The sequence below is a fragment of the Crinia signifera genome, chromosome 5 (assembly GCF_055691185.1).
Source record: "Crinia signifera chromosome 5, ASM5569118v1, whole genome shotgun sequence".
NCBI classification, from domain to species: Eukaryota; Metazoa; Chordata; class Amphibia; order Anura; family Myobatrachidae; genus Crinia; species Crinia signifera.
The window spans coordinates 86,086,530-86,108,689 of NC_139221.1; the positions used below are offsets into that span (position 1 = coordinate 86,086,530).

Sequence of the window (22,160 nt, forward strand, 5' to 3'; positions counted from 1 at the left end):
CACAGGTTGCCTGAAAAACATGAACTTTTGATAGATCAGCCACCCCTGCTCTAAATGCTCTTGGCACTTAGGGCAGTATTCAATGAGAAAATTCTCCGTGCATGGCGAGCATTTTATTTCACTCGCCATGCACTCTCCGTGTTTTTGCGGAGATTCTCCATGTTTGGAGATTCTCCATCACGGCACTTTATACACTATTCAATGTATTTAAGACTCGCCGCCACTCGCGGCGAGTCTTAACCCCTGCAGCGGACGAGCGTCCGCGGCAGGGAGCTTTCAGGGAGCCGGGGGACGGAAGCAGCCAGAGAGATTAAAGTCTCCCTGGCTGCTCCAGAGGAATGTGGAGGGGAGGTGGGCTCCCCGGGACCCAGGCAGCACAGGCTGCCCCCCCTATAGCCAGCGGGGGACCCAGTATTCCCTGCACCCGATCGTGCATATTAACGATCGGGTGCAGTGAATATATGAATATCTAATGAGCGGCTCGAGCGCTCCGGCCACCTGCTGGCTGCACTGTGTAAAAAAAAAAAATATATATATTTTTTTTAATTAAATATATATTCATGTGCTATAAGCACATGAATAAAAATAACATACCCCTTCACCAAAAAAAAAAACCTGATTTTTTTACACCAAAATTAAAAAAAAAAAACCTTTTAGTTTAAAAGCTCTCCATCAAAAGATGGAGAATTTCTACACGGAGAGAGACGGCGAAAATCACTTAGAAAGACGGAGAATATTTCACATTGAATAGGGTGGTTCACTTTTGGAGAGCAAAATGCTCCGTCCAAGGCGAAAAAAGCAAAAATTCTCCATAAAACACAGAGAATTTTTCTCATTGAATACTGCCCTTAGTGGTGTTGTGTTTGCAATCCTGTCCCCCACAGTCTCATTTATGACAGGCATTCAAGGCGATTAGGTGTGTGTGTGTATGGGGGGTCAAAGCTGCACAGGGCCTGCATATACTGTAGGCACTATTTAAATAAATGCTAATAACTGTTTATATATATATATATATATATATATATATATATATATATATATATAGTATACACTTTTTCATGAATAGTTCATTTTTTTCTATATACAGTATGTTAGGAAACTAAAGATATTAAATACCATTCAGTGTGATTTGTATACAATGGTTTAAAATCTACAATCTGTAGATGTTGTTTTTTATATTGGCGACATATTTGCATTTAAATCAAGATATATTTTATTATACGATTAGATGATTATAACATTTTCAGATACTAAGTGCATAGTACCTGCAGACAACAATGTCAAACAGTTTAATAAAAGACTGTGTAAATGTTCAGTTATTCTAAGGCACAATGCGTAACACATCCGTGATAATAGTCCATACGTATAGAACATAACCTTGTAAGAAAGGCAACAGAAAACCATGAAGCCCTCATGAGGCTAACCTCATAAAACGATACATCGACAATTGTGCCAGAGCCTATAGGAGTGTTTTACAACCTTATCTGAAGACGTGACATAGATTAATGTTTGCTATACACCAAGGTTAACATATAAAAATAAATACATTAATATAATAAAATATTAAATAGAAAATATAAAGCAAATATGTATTTACATCTTATATTGTATGACTCGGTAAGTACTATAACATATCTTCTCATCTTAATAACATCTCTTTCCTGACCACTACTTTTTTGTCTGCTATTTTGACATTAAAATAATAATGACCATAACTGGAAGACACGAGCAAGGCATGACCAATTAATAAGAATGGTTAATGGACCATCTGCAATGGAGACTGAAAAGCAACCAACGTGGACCATAATCCTGCCACCCTGCTTTTACTAGCAGCATCAGAACATGGGCATGCTCTTAAATAAATGCTATCTATACATGCAGTTAGTGGCTATGTCAGGGGAACTATGTGATGGTTTTGCAGAAAGAGATAGATTTCACCATTACATAAACTGTATTAATAAAGCAAAAATAGCAGCTGCTATTTTTTCAAATATTTTTAAAATCATGTTGGCAAGGTTGACGTTAAACTTTTTCTAAAGGTTGAGTGTCCGATATTGGAAACATTCTGAAATCCAAAATTTTCTGAGCAGGGCTGAGATAGCGACACACACACACACACACACACAAACATATATATATATATATATATATATATATATATATAAGAACAGCAAGCAAGCGGTGGCACTCCAAGGGTTTTTTAATGTGCAGAAAAAGAATCTCCAACGTTTCGGGGACTAGCCCCTTTGTCAAGGTGAAAAAGTTTTCACCTTGACAAAGGGGCTAGTCCCCGAAACGTTGGAGATTCTTTTTCTGCACATTAAAAAACCCTTGGAGTGCCACCGCTTGCTTGCTGTTCTTCTATTACACCGATCCGGAGTGCACCCAGGTACTTACCCAAGATTGCTGGAGTGCCGAACCGCCACCGCAAAACTATATATATATATATATATATATATATATATATATATATAATATTTCTATATCTATGTGTACTAGTGTCTGTGCGTCACCGGAACACTGCCATCTGGAGGCAGCATGTGAAACCACATCTCTTTCTCTCTCTCACAGAGGCAATCACAAGGTAGCAGCACTCACCAGGCTGTTTGCAGAATAACAGTGGGAATGTATTCATTCCCCTGCATTTCATTTAAGCATTTCTTGGAATTTATATGCAGCAATATTTTCTCTGTAACCTGCTGCATAAAACTACACCAAACATTATAACTATATAATTAGGCACAAAAATTTCCTTGCAAACAACACAGTCATTAATAAAAGTGTGATAAAAGTCATTAATAAAAGTATAGCTGCCTTACTAGCTTTTGAAGCATTGGCTTTGTGCGGGCTTACTAGTGGTTCAATGTACACAAACTTTGTTTCATGCACAAATAAAAAAATCTTATATGAAACTTCCTTCAGACTATGGGGATATCCTATTATCAGAAGTAACTAACAGCTGCTTATAGATTTGCTGTGGGCTATCCTACTGTAACCCAGATGTAGCTTGCTGATATCCTGATGCCAGCACTTATCAGGGATTATGCTTCACGTGCCTGCGGCATGAAAAGCCTATTCCCCATGTATTACAGGTTGAGCATCCCTTATCCAATATGCTCAAGATCAAAATCATTTTGGACAACTGATTATTCCGTATTTATGAAAAATAAATTATATTTCAATGAGGTATCTTAAGCACGGGACCCATGTGTGAACACAAAATGCATTTGTTGCATTTTTTAGTGCCAGTTACAGATGTCTACGGTAGTGCATGTAGCAAAAAAAGTGCATTCCGGAAACTATGAATTTCGAAATAATTTGGTTGAACGGGATATTCAACCTGTACCGGCTAAAAGTGGGTAGTTTACCAAATGACAAAAACAGGCTACAATAGAAAAGCCCGATAATAACATCAGACTAAAATCGCAATATAAGGCTGTATTTGCCATGCAGTAATCTACCAATGGCAACATGATATCCCCCTATGTATGGGTGCATAAGGTGTTCATGAAACATAAATGCATTTCATGTTTACACTTGAGATCCATGCCCAAGATATCTCATTATGGTATGCAAATATTCCAAAATATGGAAAAGGCCAAAATACTTCTGGTCCCAAGCATTTTGCATATAGAGGGGCTCATCTCATCTCAGAAATGTTTAATGTTCCATCATGGTATATTTACTAAATATTTAGTATTGTTATTTTTACAAAACAGTAAATTTGTATTTTAGAGGTGCATACACACTGTACAATTGTTTTGGCCAATTTCATTCATTTTGGCCCTTCTGAATGATATTGGTCAAAATATCTTTCAGTGTTTATGCGACGAATGACGAATCGCATACCCGCCAGTTGTTCATCAAGATTGCTTGGCAACTGTGCATGCAGCTCAATTTGAAAATCTAACAAAAAAACTATAAACTGTAACCAGATCGTCTTTCGTCAACATCTTTCGTCCAGAACACTGGGTTTAAGGGAAATTGGTCATCAATGTCTTTCAACAAAATTGGTCAAAAAAATTGTACAGTGTGTATGCACCTTTAGGATGTACACCTACAGTATAAAGAGTTTGTGCATATACTTATTTACTATATAGTACAACACTTACTAACCCTAGTACTCATGGTACCCAAACCCGCAGTTTAACAAAAGGTTTAAATTCTTCAACCTACATTATAATAACACTGTTATATCCACATCACTACTAATAGCTCATGGAGTATATTTTTTGTGTGCACTGTTTAGCCAATCTCAATATTCTAAATAACATACTTGGTATACACATACATTTCTGATACGTGGTAAAGAAACTCACTATATCTAAATAACCGTAACAATCCTTCAATACACAATTTCAGGTTCATGGCTCCTCCTAGATACCAATAAAATACATTAGACATTAAAATGGCTTTTCTCAATGATTTAATATTAAAATAGCTACAAATCGAGTTGCCACCATTTCTGTATTTTACCGGTAAAATAGGTTTCTCTGCATCAATGTTATTTAGAAGCATAACAGAGATGGCCATTTTAATTTTTAGAAAATGTAGCAAATTTATCCATCAATTTAACATCTTTATAAAATATATTCCACATGATATGTGGTTACAGACTAAAAGTTAAAACAGAATAAAGTGTTTTTCACACTAATGAAACTTTTGTACATTTTTGCATTAAAATTATTTCTTTTTATTTGTATTGTTATCATCGTTATTATAAAGAATCTTGATAATAGAAAACATCAAAAGGCAGACAGTCTGACTAATGGGCCAGTGATGCAAATCTACAGTGAATAAATATGAAATGTAGCAAAAATACATTTTATCATGCAGTTCACTTAATTTCCATTTATAGAAATTAAATTCTATGGTAGCTAGCAAAAAAGATTTCTAAATGACTATATATTCTGCATTTCAAGTCTGCTTGTTTTAAGCAAGATTGTTGCATGCTATTATTTTTTAAATACTGCAAGAGGTTAAAAAAAATAAACTAAAATTAAAGAAAAAGAAAATACTTTTGGTGCAAGTGATATAGTTGAATGTAAACATTTCTTGTATTTTATTTTATTATTAATGCTATCAGTCATTAAATATCCATAAAACCCAAAAGAACAGTGTATTACAGAAGATTCCAATTTTTGTCAAATTAAAATCTAACAGTCCCACAAGAGCAAATTAATTATTTTGTCATTTGTCCATATGTAAAATGTACTTGAGTATGCTGACATCAAAGAAATGATAGAACCTCTAAAATATTTTCTCCAAAAATAAAGTAATTCCATTTATCCAGTATACAGGCAGACTTGCTGCCTAAGTATTTGAGTCAAACTATATCGCCATGACCAAGCAATTACTGACATGCCATCAGCAGGAAAAATATCTAATTTAGCTCAAAATGTGCACAGCTATTGTCAAAATAATCTATCTGGTTTCATATTGAAAGTTAAAGATGGGCTATTTCACAGTTTATTAATACAGTTTGGTTTAAATCATACATACAATCAGGTGTTTGTGATGGTTATCAATAAGTATGGAAACTGTTGACACTGCAGGTCTTTGGATATTGGCAAGATTCCCTGTAATACAACATTTTCCGCAACATTGCGTGGACAAACCTTAAGGTGTATTTTTGCTATAATTTAATTTGTGCCTTAAATACTTGTGTTATCTATAGCATCATCATCATCATCGGGCTTAGCATGCGACCTGGAGAGCATCAACAATTTTTCTTTATTTGTGTACTGTCTCTGGAGATGTACTACATGTTTTTCTGTGCTGACATCTTCCAAGGACATTTGTAGGTCTATAGCCTTGGTTTCCTCACAGTCTTGTGTTTTATTGGTTGAAGTGTCTATAGATTCGAAAGAGGTTCCTGCCTCCTCAAGATGAATGTAGCCCTTATTGCTTGATTGGTCAGACCCTGAGCTCTGGGAATCTCTTTTTATCAATGGCGCTGTTGTAAAAGAATCCACACGAGCAGCAGGTTTTGTTTTGCCAAATGGAGAAGCTCTCACCAAAAGGCTACAGTCTAAGTCTGTGCTACTTAGTGACTGGCTACCTAAGTCTGACAGAAGCCCAGGTGACATAGGTCTCCTATAGTCAGGCAGACAGCTTGTGCTCTGGCGTCTTAAAGGTACTTTTCTATGTGTTTTGGGAATTTCCCAATTTAAGTCTGCATGGCTAAATTTGCTCAAACTTAGTTCAATCTCTCCCTTGGATACTTCTTTGGCACGTTTTTCCCCTTCCCCAAGTTCTTCTTTCTTCTCCAAAAGACCACTATCTAACTTAACAATGGGCAGTGTAAATGCACTAAGGGAAGGACCAACAATAGAACATGTACTGCTCCTACCCCATCCAAGGTCAGGTGATCCTGAGAGAGAATCAATTTCCCCATCTCTCCCTGAAATTCTGTCAAATGGTAGAGCAGAGTTTGACCTCTCCCTGTAAATACTATATATTGCATCATTCATGTTTGCATTGTCTGTTGCATGACGGTGAACCTTAGGAGAGGACGTCCTTGTTTCCCTTAGATTTGGAGGGGAGAAATTAATTGTACCACCAAGAGAAGAATTCCAAGAGCTCTTGGCCAGCATTGCAGCACCAAAAGTGTCACCACCTTTAATATCCATGCTCCGAGATTGCACATAATTAACAAACCCATTTAGTGGAGCTCCATCTTTACATTTCATGCCATGAACATCAATCACGGTGGAGTAGAGATCCCGAAGATTGATGATCTTTGTTTTCTTGTCTCTGTTTTCATGAAGAACTGCATTTGAACAAATAAATAGAAATATTCCAATACCCATTATTAGAGGACCAAAAACTTTAAGATTATCCGAGTGTAAGTATCCAGAAAACAGACCTGCAAGAAAACCAGATGTTTTTTTCTGAAGACTTCTCGTTAAGTTTGTGTCGCTTACTTTGAAGGCATTTTGATTAGCCCCTTGACTGCTGTGATGGCTCCGGGATTGATTTTTATTTGCACTGATTACGTTTGTATCACCTGATGAAAATTTGGCTTTATTCGTCCCTAGACCTCCGTGATGAACTGAGTGACTTTTTGGCCAATATCCTATAACAGCCATGGCAATTCCAACTAGAAGTACCAATATTCCAAATAGAGCAATGAATCCAGAGATAGAGCAAAATTTAAGTTTGCCCTTTACTACCACCACATCATTCTTTCGCTTCCTTTTTGCTTTCCGCTTGCGTTTTGGAGATTGACTTTTGGGTCTGAGAGGATCTTGTTTCCGTGCAGAGATCCTCAATAGACCCCCAGTGGCAATCATGCCGACCTCAGAACGCCTGATAAGTTACTCCAGCTCCTGTGGAAAGACCATCAAAAAAGGGTTAAAAAATGAACAAATGGAATCAAACACATTAAAAAGGTTGTATGTCTGCCATTAAAGCATTATATTATTCTAGGGAGACAAATATTAAGGGATGTGGCGGACATCATTTTTGGGTGTAAAAGTTTAGCAGTACTGAGTATTAAAAAAAAAAAAAAAAAAAGAAGGTCAGCATGGTAAAATACCGAAACAGCAAGTAAGTTCAAGGAAATTTGGCTGATTACGATTATTTTATTATAGGCAACACCTTTTCAATAATGTGACCAATAATTGACACCTAAGTTCAACCTACAGTATATTTATTTTATAAATAATTAAATTATGCAGAAATGTATATGGGAAATAGGATACAAATCAAAGACAATTTACGGGGAGGGTGGGGAGCCACAGTTCAGATTTAAACATAAAAAAAATCAACAAATGATTGCGATACTATTGATACAAATATCAATTACCAGAAGCATACAATACAAAGTTTATCCAACCACTCAAATCCCTTGCAGCCTTTTAGAGAGGCTTGAAGGAAACTGTCAATCGTGATCATCCTACAGATTTAGAAAACATCATTCTTTATGTTTGTCATAATTGTGCTGCAGAATCTATCCAAGTGCCCATTATCAGCTGTGGTATCCCAGTGTGTATGACCGTAAGTTTTATTGTCATGCTTTGTCTTCTATCCTTCCTCTAGTTGCCATAGCAACCAACACTGGCCTGTGTGCAGTGTCATAAGCATCCGAGACACAATGCAGCCCTATTTACAGTCTCCAGTTTCTCTGCCTAGACTTTATGTTTCTGTTTATTTACCAGAAGCTTGGGTCACCATTAAATTGTAATTTAACACTTTACTGAATGTGCTGAAATGACTTAGCCCTCATTAATCAGTATGAAAGTATAGCCTTACATTAAAAGTGACCTGGATACATTTTTGTTACATTTTTTAATATAAATATATCTTTAGTAGCTTTATGGGTTTAGGTAAAAATACCAGAGATCTGTATTCTCCAGCAAAAAGTGTAGTGGCCTTGCACTGTACTGTCATGCATCAAGACCAGTTTTCTTTAACCTTCAAGACCATGTGGGCATATTAAAAAATTCAATGAAGCCCAATGGCCACTAAGCTGCGGTATTTAGCACAACCCCCATTGACACCACAACTCCCCCATGTTAACACAGCCATTCATAGATAGACAGCACAGCCCCATAAACATCACAGCCCCCCATAAAGCACAGCCCTTCATAGATAGACATCATAGCCCCCATAAAGCACAGCCCTTCACAGACAGACAGCACAGCCCCTATAGACATCATAGCCCCCCATAAAGCACTGCCCTTCATAGATAGACATCACAGACCCCATAGATAGTTGGTACAGCCACCTTATAGATAGTTGGCACAGCCCTCCATACTCAGCACATAAACCTCCAAAAAATAGTCAGCACAACACCCCATACTTAGCACAAATACGGTCTGCAAGAAGTCATGTCCAGGCTCCCAGTGGCGGCTGCAACTCTGTGTCCTACCGTGACAGCAGTGAAAGGACAGGGATGGAATGGGTAATACGGAGTAAGGATGCACAGACTGCGCAGGTCCACACATATAGCTGCCAGGGACTACATTACGCTGCCACCCTTTTAAACCTTAAATCCTGTGCATGGTGGGGGGCCACTGAGACCAATTTTAACAATTTGGGCCCAACCACATAAATTACTTTTTGGGTGCAGCCTACTTTATACTTATATGTTGTTATTTAAAAAAAAATGGCATCAGAAAATAGATTTAATAATCCATGCTGGTTTTTGTGTATTAATTTTGAATATGTCAGTTAGTATAATGTTTGAAGCACGTGCATTGGTAGGTGTTCCAAATTCCAAATCCAAAATGTTGTCTGTATGTATTTTCCATTACAAGTGTTTATTTTATTTTTCTTTCCTTCGCAGGTCCTTCTCATGTGATGTCAGCACTGACGCTCTCCCCATCACCAGCGCCTCTGGACCTGTTACTTCCAGGACTGGGGGCATATTCAACGGCCTTTGCCCCATGTGCCCCTGCCACATTAGTCACAACCACCACCGCCAACCAGACACCGTTCCAAGTGTGGAGGAACTGGCCTAGTCCCCCCACCATTTTCAGTAGCAACAAGTGGTGTTTATAAGTCTAGCCAGCTGGACTTGCAAAATAAATAGTGGCCTGCAGGAATTGACCCACGCTACACAGGAGTGGTCGCATGTGGCCTGGGAGCAAGCAACATGTGAGTACATAAAAGCCATCCAGGTGAAAACACAGGTAATGGTGGCCCAAACATCTGCCTGTGAAGCCACAACTTCAACAGGCAGCTCCCTCCAGTCCAGCACATCAGGTGCCTCGCCAGTAACCCCAGCAGGGGGTCATGTTCCAAAGTGGGTGTGGAGTTTGGGGAAGCAGCGGGAGGTCAAGAGCCACCCTCCTCCCAATAATTTTGTTAAATCCCATTTGTCTTTGTATAATTATGATTATTGTGTTGCAAATGTTTTTTTACATTTAAGTGGTTCCCCAAAAATGTGTTTGTAGTTTGTACAAATTAATTTAAAAGTTGAAAATTGTGGATACTGTACATTAAGGAAATGTATTCAGTTGTACATTAAGGAATGTAGTTATTAGATACATTTAGTGAATTTGATATTAAAACAAATGTAGTCTAAGGATTTATGACCTAATTCAGACCTATTAGCAGGACAAATTTGTTCTCAAAATGGGCAAAACCATACTGCACTGCAGGTGGTGCAAATGTGCAGAGAGTTAATTCTGTGTGAGTTATTTTTTTTTTTTCTGTGCAGGCTAAATACTAGCTGCTTTATTTTTACACTGTAATTTAGATTTCACTTTGAACACATCCCACCCAAATCTAACTTTCTGCACATATTACATCTGCCCCACCTGCAGTACACATGGTTTTACTCATTTTGAGAACAAATTTGCCCTGCAATAAGGTGGGAATCAGGCCCTTTGAGCAACTGAACTCATACAGCTTATTCATAGAGTTCATTTACATGATGTACAAATGTGTACTCGTAAATCTTTGCTGCAGTCAGGCTAAACCTGACCCTGCAAAATAAGTGTTATTCACAACAGATGCAATAGGACGCACAAGCTTTTGCTAATTACAATGATATGCAGCATGCCTATATTCTGAAAAAAGCACATATAACTGCGCTAGACAAATCAATCAGTATAGTTTAGTACATAAATAAATTATTAATTTTAATGATGTTCACTAGCCAGTGATCACATAAAAATAGGATTTTAATACCTACCAGTAAATCCTTTTCTCGAAGTTCTTATGGGATACAGGGAGTCGTTCATAACGATGGGGAAAAGAGCTTATCCAAAGGAGACAGGCACATATAAAAATTTATACAGGGTGTACTGGCTCCTCCCCTCTGCTCCCCTCCCTCTAGCTTCAGTTAAGTGAACTGTGCCGAAGGAGAAGAACAATATGAGAGGAATATGTGTATATTTACCGTGGTGAGATTCATCCAGCACACCCAACATTCAACATAACAGACCACATTAGCAACCCCATAACCTGGGAAGTCTAAGGGCCTAAGAACATGTCAACATGACAACTATTTTGAACTGTGTTCCAACTGGAACAATGTATAGAATTATCACCAAAGTGACAATTTACACTCGTGGACCTTTAAGGTACACTATGTAAGTTTAAGTTACCTAGGTAACCTACACCCTTATGTCCGCCAGGAACAAGAAGGGTAGCAGAAGGACCCAGTATTGGTCCATATCTCACAAAGTGAGCAAGGCAAACCTCCGCACAGAGGCGGGCGCCCTGTATCCCATAAGAACTTCGAGAAAAGGATTTACCGGTAGGTATTAAAATCCTATTTTCTCTATCATTCTTATGGGATACAGGGAGTCGTTCATAACGATGGGGATATACCAAAGATATCAGAACGGGCGGGAATGTGCGGAACCTATTGCCGCAGCACCGCTTGCCCAAACTGAGTATCCTCAGTGGCCAGAGAGCATCAAACTTATAAAATTTGACAAAAGTGTGTTGGCCAGACCATGTGGCTGCTCTACACAATTGTAAGGCCGAAACTCCTCGGGCAGCCGCCCAGGATGTCCCCAGAGAACGAGTAGAGTGAGCTTTCACCCCAACAGGCATAGGGAGCTTTGCTACCACATAAGCCTGTTTAATGGTTGCACATATCCATCGTGCAATAGACTGCTTGGAAGCAGGACGTCCAATCTTTTGGGCGTCATAGAGGACGAAAAGTCCATCAGTTTTGCGAATCCTTGCTGTTCTCCTGATGTAGACACGTAGAATCCTTACTACGTCCAAGGACGTTGGCACCTCAGAATGAGGCCCACCAGCAGGAACCACAATTGGCTGGTTCACATGGAACGCAGACACCACTTTGGGTAGAAAACGCGGGTTAGTGCGTAATTCTGCCCTGTCCTCAAAGAATATCAAATAAGGACTCTTGCAAGTCAATGCCCCTAGCTCCGAGACCATCCTAGCCGAAGCTAGGGCAAGTAAGACCACTGTCTTCCAAGTTAAATATTTCAGGTCAATTTCCTCCAAGGGCTCAAACCAGGAGGATTTAAGGAACTTCAGCACAACATCCAAGTCCCACGGTGGAGTAGGGGCCACAAAAGGAGGCTGTATATGCAATACTCCTTGCAGAAATGTCTGCACTTCAGGAATATTAGCCAGTTTCCTCTGGAAGAAAACAGATAATGCAGATACCTGCACTTTCAAAGAGCCTAGGCGTGGGCCTAGATCCAGACCAGCTTGAAGAAAGCTAAGAAACCTTTCCAGTTTGAACTCTGAAGGAGTAAACTTTTCCTGTTCACACCAACCCACATATCTTTTCCAGATATGGTGGTAATGTGCAGCTGTTACCGGTTTCCTTGCACTTGTCATAGTTCTGATGACTGAAGTGTGAAACCCCTTCTGAGTCAGGATCTGCCGTTCAACTTCCAGGCCGTCAAACGCAGCTGTTCCAAGGCCTGGAAGACGCACGGTCCTTGCATGAGTAGATCTCTTTGCAGGGGTAGGCGCCATGAGTCCCTTTGTAGACTTAGAAGCTCCGGGTACCACGTTCTTCGTGGCCAGTCTGGGGCCACCAGAATCACCTCGGTTCCGTCTCTTCTTATCTTTCTTAGCACCCGAGCCACTAGGGGGATCGGTGGGAAGACATACACCAGGCTGTTGAACGTCCACGGTATGGAGAGGGCGTCCACTCCTTCTGCCTGAGGGTCTCTTGCCCTCGAGAAGTACCTGGATACTTTCCAGTTGCTTCTTGATGCCATCAAGTCTACCAGTGGGGTCCCCCACCGAGCCACCAGAGAACTGAATACCTGGTGGTGTAGACTCCATTCCCCGGGGTGGAGCTCGTGTCGACTGAGGAAGTCTGCTTCCCAGTTGTCCACCCCGGGTATGAATATGGCCGAGAGCGCCTGGCAGTGACTCTCTGCCCAGGACAGGATCTTCGATGCTTCCCTCATACAGGGCCTGCTCTTGGTCCCGCCCTGTCTGTTCAGGAATGCCACAGTGGTGGCGTTGTCTGATTGGATACGGACCGCCTGACCGCTGAGGAGAGGGGCCGCCTTCAGAAGTGCGTAATACACAGCACGTAACTCCAGGTTGTTGATATGGAGGCGTGTTTCCCATAGGGTCCACTTGCCCTGAAAGGACTGACCCATGGTCACTGCCCCCCATCCCGTGAGGCTTGCATCCGTGGTGACTAAGACCCAATCCTGGATGCCAATCCGACGCCCTGCCAGCAGGTTGGGCGTGTGGAGCCACCACTGTAGTGACAGTCTGGTCCGAGATGACAACACAATACGCCGGTGCATCTGGCGGTGTGAACCGGACCACTTCCCTAGGAGATCGAGCTGGAAAATCCTGCTGTGAAACCTCCCGAATTGGAGAGCCTCGAAAGAGGCGACCATCTTTCCCAATAGGACAATGCACTGGTGCACCGTTACCTGGGGGGTCCTCAGCAAGTCTGTGACCAGCTGCTGGATGTCCAACACCTTGTCCTGTGGCAGGGACACTCTCATGAGAGCTGTGTCCATCACCATGCCCAGGAACTGGAGTCTCTGTGAAGGGATCAGAGAGGACTTTGCCAGATTCAGGAGCCAACCATGGCCCGACAGGGTCTGTATGGTAACTTGTAAGGCTGTCTGTAGTTCCTGTGGCGACCACGCCTTTACTAGCAGGTCGTCCAAGTATGGTATCAAACAGATACCCTTTTTCCTTAAAACCACCATCATCTCCGCCATCACCTTGGTGAATATGCGCGGGGCTGAGGACAAGCTGAATGGCAGTGCGCGAAACTGATAGTGCTCGTTTAGCAGCGCAAACCTCAGGTATTTCTGATGAGGGGGCCATATAGGGATGTGAAGGTAGGCGTCCTTCACATCTAAGGATGCCAAGAACTCCCCCTCCTCCAGTGCCGCTATCACGGCCCGCAAGGACTCCATCTTGAATTTGGTTACTTTCAAGAAGGGATTCAGGGATTTTAAGTTCAGAATTGGGCGTACTGACCCGTCTGGTTTCGGAACTACAAATAGGTTCGAGTAATAACCCTGCCCCCTCTCTAGGGGAGGGACCCGGGTTATAACCTTGGCCTGTACCAGCTTTTGGATTGCTTGCTGCAACACCACTTGGTCCTCTGGGGACGCTGGGAGGCCTGATTTGAAGAACCTCTGAGGTGGCTGAACTGCAAACTCCAGCTTGTAGCCGTGCGTAATAAGAGCCTGCACCCAAGAATTGAGGCACGAGGCTTCCCAAACCTGGCCGAAGAACGCCAGTCTGGCTCCCACCTCTGCCGGAGCTAATGGTGGAGCCCCACCGTCATGCTGCTGGTTTCCCTGCAGCTGCCCCGGATGGCCGCTCTGCGGTGGCCGAAGCGGAAGGCTTCCTGAATTTACCACGGGAGCCTCTTGCAGCGTTTGAACCACCCCTGGCTTTAGGGCGGAATTTACTTGCCCGAAAGGACTGCTGGGAGTGAGCCTGAAAAGGACGCTTCGGCGCCTGTGGAGTGGATGGTAGGAAAGTGGACTTTCCCGCCGTGGCTTTAGAGATTAATTCGTCTAAATCACTCCCAAATAACCTGCCACCTGTGAAGGGGAGGTTTTCTACACTCCTTTTGGAGTCAGCGTCAGCTACCCACTGCCGGAGCCAGAGGGATCTGCGCCCTGACACTGCCATGGCTGAGTTACGGCCGTTAATGGCTCCTAACTCCTTCTGCGCTTCACACAGAACTTTAGCAGTGTCCTGAATATGGTGTAATTTCTCAGACACCTGTGCTACTGTCATGTCGCCCAGAAGACCTTCCTGGATCTGGGAGGCCCACGTGTATATGGACTTGGCCATATAGCAACTAGCTAATACAGGACGCTGACACGCGCCACTAGCAGTAAAAATGGACTTCAAAGTGTTTTCAACCTTTCTGTCCGTGGTGTCTTTAAGTGAAGACGACCCTGGTACTGGGAGTACCATCTTTTTGGCTAAGCGAGACACAGAAGAATCAACCTCTGGTGGCTCCTCCCACACCTTACGTCCCTCAGGATCGAAGGGAAACGTGGACTTAAACTTTTTTGCCACTTTAAACCTCATTTCTGGGTTATTCCACGCTGACTTGAATGTACTTTCCAGGTCAGCCTGCTCAGGGAAAACCACCTGTTGCTTTTTCTGAGTAGCAAAGAAGGCATCCCCTGCTGTGGATTCAGCTAAGGGAAGGTCCAACACCTCCCTGATTGCCATAATCAATGGCTCTGTGCCCCGCAGTAGTGACTGTGAAGCATCAGGCTCGTCATCACCTGCGTCTGCATCATCCACATCATCCTCATCATCCCCATCGTCAGCCCCGGAATCAGGGGTTTGAGAGGGGGCCTTTCTCTTACGAGTATCCCCAGGGGTGGGAGTAATTACATCCACTCTGGCAGAGAGGATAGCCAGCTCCCTTTGTACTCTCTGGGTCTGTGCTGCAGTAGCAGTTAACTGTGTAGTCACAGTTTCAAGCATGGTTTTTATACCTGTAGCCCAGGCTGGCTCCTGTGAGCTGTCCTGTGTGCTACTTTGCTGCCCAGTTAGTTGTGGGGGGACCCCAGTACTTTGTGGGGACATGCATGGCTCACAAGTAACCTGTGATGAAGATGCTGGCACAAACTTATCACTGCACACCATACATGTAAGTTTCCTCACCATTGTGACAAACAAACAGTCTCCCCTCACACATCGCACACACACAGTGGATATGCAGTGTGAAATTAACCAGATAAATACTATGTGTAGCCTTATCTGATCTTGTACAGCTTAACAAGCCAGTGGGGTGGTGTACAGAGGATAATGGAGGAGACCAATACACCTGATAACCTTAGCTCTCCGATTAGAAGAGCTGGTAATACAGTACAGTAATCAATAACAGTACTTTACAGTGTAAGCAGACAAGTGCACAAGTACACAAGCGCTGAAAACCTGAAGCTGTCTCTGCAAGCAGATTCCCTCTGATCCACGCCGCTGAGGAGTGTCTGGAGCAGTACAATGGCGTTTCCAGCAGCCAGGGAAGAAGCAGGAAGCAGGTTTTGGCGCCCTCACAGAGCTGGTCTCACTCTGGGTAAGCTCCGCCTAGCGTAATGGCGCCGGAGCTTACCTGCGTTTTATACTGAGACTGACATTGGGGAATGTCCAAACCTCTTTGGTAACTGCCCTGGAAAAAACAGGAACTGTACCCTGTCTCAGTGTAGGCAGGGGGTTACGCGGTCCCTGTGCAGGGCACCGCCATACCGCCGCCATCTTGCCGCACAATAACCCGGGGACCCCACGGCGGGGGACCCCGGGGTAATACTCACCACTGACGTCTTCAGACTGGACTAGGGGTGTGCGGCGTGCCAGGGGTGTGCGCGCTGCAGCGCAATGCCCGCGGTAACATCACCCACTCAGGACGGTGGTCCTGTGGCAGGGACAGCTCGGTACCTTGAAGTGGCCAGCAGCTGAACCCTTCCCCTAGTCTCCCACGACGCAGGACTGCTGTTAAGTCCAAACAGCAGCCCCAAAATAATAAAGAAAATAAAACAGAAGATAAAACTCTCTGGAGCTCTTCCTGATCTGTGCTTCTCCTGAGGCACAGTTCTCAAACTGAAGCTAGAGGGAGGGGAGCAGAGGGGAGGAGCCAGTACACCCTGTATAAATTTTTATATGTGCCTGTCTCCTTCGGATAAGCTCTTTTCCCCATCGTTATGAACGACTCCCTGTATCCCATAAGAATGATAGAGAAATATGGAATAAAAGATAAACAATACAATAGGCAGACAACAAATACACACTATATATAGACAATTCAAAGTCCCCACTATTGTAGAAAGTCACTTATGTTTTTTAGGAGCCATCTCAGTCTTGTATGTCACTGATGATTAGAAATTGTGTCCTTTAGTGATTAGTAGGAAATATTGGGATAGTCCTCCTTAGTAATTAGTTTGGATTAGTACATACAGTCCTCCAATGAAAAGTTTAGATACAGCATTCTTGATTGCTAGCCAGCTGCTGGTGCTAATAAGGGAGTGCAGCTTTATCTGGAGTTGTTCCAACAGCAGCTTGCCAGTCAGTGGCGTAACTACTGTAAGGCAGCCCCAGCAGTTGCTTGGGGGAGCAAGCAGCAGCAGGGTCTGTGTGGGCGCCGGCAACCGCTCGACGCACTGACATGTTGCCTGCCTCTGTCCGCTGACTGAGCACTGGAGGTGAGTCAACCACAGCGCGGGTGGGGCCATGGCAGAGATGTCATATTCCCCCACTGATTCAATTGACTGTACACAGAGCTGGCTATTGGCTACTGTGTACAGGATGGGCAGGCGGATGGGCGTGCTAGAGCAGCCTGGGATGCGTCGGAGCCAAGGGAAACAGCAGCGTATGCTGGTCTCTCTTCCTCTCTACTGCTTCAGCTCCTCCGTTATGTGTGTGACATCATCACGTCACACGCTGGGGAAACATGCTGGGGAGGAGCCTGGAGGGGGGGGTGTCACAAACTTTTTTGGCAGGGGGGGAGCAAAATTTATAGTTACGCCATTGTTCCCAGTATAGTTTGCAAGGAGGTATTTTCAGATAGGACGGTGCAGATAGTTGTGGTTAACACATTTTCCCGCCTCTTTTGACTCTCAGCAGCTACCTGAGAGCCATCGGTGTCAATTACACAATTACTGCACATTTTGCAACAAATACATTTTTTTTGCATTATTTCTAGCCCATGTACTGTACATCTTGTTTACAACTGAATGTGAATCGGACACACAAGCAGCTTCTGCTGATGAAAATATGCAGCTTGCCTATATTTTGTATGTAATTGCGACTGTATCTGCATACAAAATGTTATGCTACAGTGGGGCAGTCTCTTGCATAACGAGGAGAAGCAGGCACCTGTATCACAGCGTTGTATTTTGAGCCCTGCAGCCGATAAGGAGAGCCTTTATGTCTTGTGTCTATGGCATTGCGACTGTATCTGCATAACAATTTATGTTACAGTGTTTGGCTATAAAATGCTGTTGCATAATATTTTGCATGCAGACACAATCACAATTACATACAAAATATAGGCATGCTGCATATTATCAGCAGAAGCTGCTTTTATGTTCAATTCACATCCGGTTGTAAATACCTCCGGATGTGAATTGAATCGGACCGAAATCAAATGACATTCTTATATAGAAACATAATAAAGGATAATAGAATAATCTAGATCGGTTTTGCGCTGCAAATGCTCTATAGCAGAGCATACTGTAGAAGTAACTATGGGCGGGTTATATGCATCTCAGCCACATCTCCATTTGCAGCTGAGTGGTTGTAATTGGGTGGCAGTTAGGCATTCACATATCGTGTTCCTTGGATGTGTAGGCAGAATTATGGGCTATTCAATGTTAAGTATACGAAAAGATCCATCTGATTTCAGGTGGATAGTTTACACAAGGTACAGAGCATGGCATATGCACACTCCTAGTGATAATGGCTGCTTTCACAAGTAGATGTAATGGAGGTGGTGTCTCTACACTTATGTGTATAACTTCGTGTACAGTTGATAAGCTATATTAATTTCCGTACAAGTCTAAATTAATTTACTGACTATTTTTTAATCCATCTCTCTATCCCTACATCTCTCTTCAAACTGGAATCGTTATAGGAACAAATAAGCAAATTCTTTAGTCCCATTTGATGATAAATGTGTGAAACAGTGAATTATCAAGTGTTTCTTTTTGAAAATGTCAGTGTACTTACACAGCCAGTGCAGATCGCTACAGTTATTACTCTTGTATTTTTGTGCGAGCACCCTCCATGTAGATTTAAATGTGAATTTATGTGAGTTTCAGTTACTGTATATCAGAATTTCCGGTACTTATGTATTATCTGGACTTCCATGTTAAATGCACCCCATTTTTTCATACCCCTACTATCCAACTACGCATGGAGTTGATTTTATATAGTGTGGCGAGCGCAGCGAGCCACCGTGCCCGAAGCGTGGTGAGCGCAGCGAGCCCCGCGAGGGGACGCGGTCTCATAAGAAAAACGGTAGTCCAGATATTACATAAGTACCAAATTTCCATTATACTCACATAATTGGCATGTATACTATGGTGTCCAGATGGTTGGATGACAATATCTAGGTAGTCAGACAATAAGTCAACACCATATGATCAACATGGTGAAAAGATCTACACACGAAAGGGTAGACATGAGTTTTTGGGGATTTTTTTCATTTTTTGGACTTTTTCATACAATACCATCCAACTGGGAACGATAACCTGGTCTGAAGCATGATGAACAAAGTATCAAAACAATTGAAGATCCACAAGCTCAGGTGTTTACAATAACACAAAAAATGGTGAAAAACCTATGTTGACCTTTTCATTTGGCAACCTTTTTCTTATGGCACTATCGATCTTTTGGTTTTGACCTAATATACGACATGCACTTCGAAGGAAGTTATTATATAGAACCCCCTTACCTACAAGCTTACATCATATACCACTTCTTTGCACACTGTTTTGCATGCACAGATAATATAGCTTCCAAAATGCAATAAGGCTGCAGCAAATGAATGGACAATGGAGGCCCTTACCACATACCTCCCAATAGTGTCTAACAGAGAAACCTCCCCCTGCCTACGGGAGACAGAGACCCATGCAGTAGCGCACGCAGGGGGGGTTTCTGAGTACCCAGAAACCCCCCCAGGATTCTAAGGACCCTAGTCTAAAGGTGAGGGTCCCCTCTTTCCATGGGTACAAGAATTTTAAAAATCGGCCCTTGGGAACCGGAGATATCTGACTTCAAAGCAGTGGTCCCCATCCAAGCCTGTTAATTGCTCTTCCCAGTCAGATATTTCAGGTTCTGTCTGACTTACAGTTTTTCTGAGGGTATATTCCAAAAGCTGGGACTCAGGGCCGGCACCACCACTAGGCAAATCTAGGCATTTGCCTAGGGCGCCGGCCACTGGAGGGCGGCATTTTGCCCCCCGTGCCGCGGGGGTACCTGTCCTGCGGCGCTGTGTAGTTAAAGCTGGCGGAGGAAATAACCAGCGCTATCCGCCGGGCTATGCGGAAGCGCTTCTGTTGTGAAAACCCTGTCCGCACGCTGATTGGCTGTGCGGGCAGTGTTTTCACAACAGAAGTGCTTCCGCATAGCCCGGCGGATAGCGCTGGTTATTTCTTCTTATTGACGGCAGGGACCCCCCGCTGCCGCCAGCTTTAACTACACAGCGCCGCAGGACAGGTACCCCCCCCCACCTCCCCCGGCACCGGGGCGCCCCCACCCCGACTCGCCTGGGGCGCTCCGGTGCCTTGCGCCGGCCCTGCTGGGACTCTCCCCCTTTGAAGGACGTGAGTAGCTTGTCTCTACCTTTCCCAGAACCAGATATCAGCCTTCAAGCAGCTGGTTACTGCTCCAGCTCCGCACAATTGGTATGTAGTTTTATATAATCGTTGGCAGATTTGCTCAGCCTCATGACCTCTGATCCCCTAGTCCCCAATAGCATTTGGTAGGTGGGATCCTCTAGTTTTTAATTCCATTAAAATCTAAGAAATCTATTGCTGGGAATTGGAGATATCTGCAGTCAAGCAAGCTGTCCTCCCACCAGAAAATTATGAATAATAAGCCCACTCCACTATACACCCCTCCTCTGCATATTAAACATCCTCTACCACCCTGGAAGTTATGTATCAGGGCCCCTTCATTCAGCCCAATGCCCCCTTCTCCCACCTCATCTCCCACCATCTGTGCAGTAAAGGGGTAATTAGTGGAAATTACTGATCCAGGCCCTACATGCTGAGCGGTTGATATAATACCCCCTACCACCCAGGGGACATCAAAGCTTCCCCCACCCCTACCGCTGGAGGATCGGTAGGTGCCCCAATACATTGCTATGCCCAGGGGTCTACACGGCAGTTGAGGCCATGTATGTATATATATATATATATATATATATATATATATATATGTATGTATGTATGTATGTATGTATATATATATATATATGTGTGTGTGTGTGTGTGTGTAAATATATATATATATATATATTTTATTATTATTATTAATATACATTTGGTCTATCTATAATACTTTAACTGACCCGGCATATACTGGGTCACCTAAGTGTCCCTCTCCGTGCTTTGCTCCGCCCCTCTGGAAACCCCCTTCTGAAAATCCTGCGTTTGCCACTGCCATGGGTGGGAAATCACTTCAGAGCCCAAAAAGTGTGACTTTTCCACTGAAATTGGGGCTGTTAGAAGGTAAGTTAACCATATTAGTATGTACTGCTATAACAGATCTAGAGGAAATAATACATTTCATTCTTGTTTATATGTAGATGACTATTCACTGGAGTACTTTTCCATTTAGTAATCTGATTATAAATTTGTATATTCATTGGGTGAGGTAGTCACATTCTGAATATCAACATGATGAACGTATATCTATTTACCATAATCATTATTCTAAATATTTATAGTAAATACAGTATAACATTTTTTTAATCATTATTGGAGGATATATACCAAAATGACAAAATAAAAGCAAAACTGGAAAATGACATGCATAATATATTATAGAGAAAAATAATGACAGCATTAAATTATATTGTATTTTTTTTATTATAGTAGTATAGTATTATTTGTACCTTAATGTATAGCAATATCATGTTAGTTTATAGGAGCAACAATTCTTTAGTGATTAAAAATACAGAATGTCTGTCTCCTTTGTGGGAATGTACAGTGCTTATCTATACCGTGCATGGTCTGCTCAGCTGAGAGTGCTCATTTTCAATGCAGCAAAGAACATTATACTCATACAATGAGCCTGCTGCCCTTCCTTTAGTTACCATGGAAACCAGTATAGGCCTATATACACCGAAAATGAATCAAGGATACAAAATGTGTTTGAATTTAAAAAAAAACAAATAGTGAACATTGAACACACAGAACATTACGGGGTATAGTTACAATTTTTTATCAATTTCAAATAGAAGAAAATCTATATACATCAATATTGTTTCTGGGGCTAAAACACGCATTTACTAACATTGTAAAATTAATATGAAAACAAAAACCGTGCTTGTAAATGTTTGTTTTAGCCCCTGAAACAGAATATTGATCTAATAATTGACCTTTGATATATATATATATATATATATATATATATATATATACTCCAGATAGTAACTTATCTTGTAAACTTTTAGAGTTGATTTCAGCTAAAAAGTTATCCTTTGTTTAATATTTCTTATCTTTCCATTCACCACATTAAGAACCTTTTTAACTAGT

At 42.3% G+C, this 22,160-nt stretch overlaps 1 protein-coding gene across 1 annotated transcript in view; it reads right to left on the reverse strand.

Annotated features, from left to right (window-relative positions):
• Positions 1-2,335: 2,335 nt before the first annotated feature.
• The window catches only part of TMEM200C (transmembrane protein 200C), a 65,559-nt gene continuing 45,734 nt past the window's right edge, over positions 2,336-22,160 (reverse strand). The window contains exon 2 of the mRNA XM_083187603.1: positions 2,336-7,331. Coding sequence (XP_083043729.1) covers positions 5,655-7,295 — 1,641 coding nt within the window. The 5' untranslated portion in view covers positions 7,296-7,331 and the 3' untranslated portion in view covers positions 2,336-5,654. The remainder of the gene's footprint in view (positions 7,332-22,160) is intronic.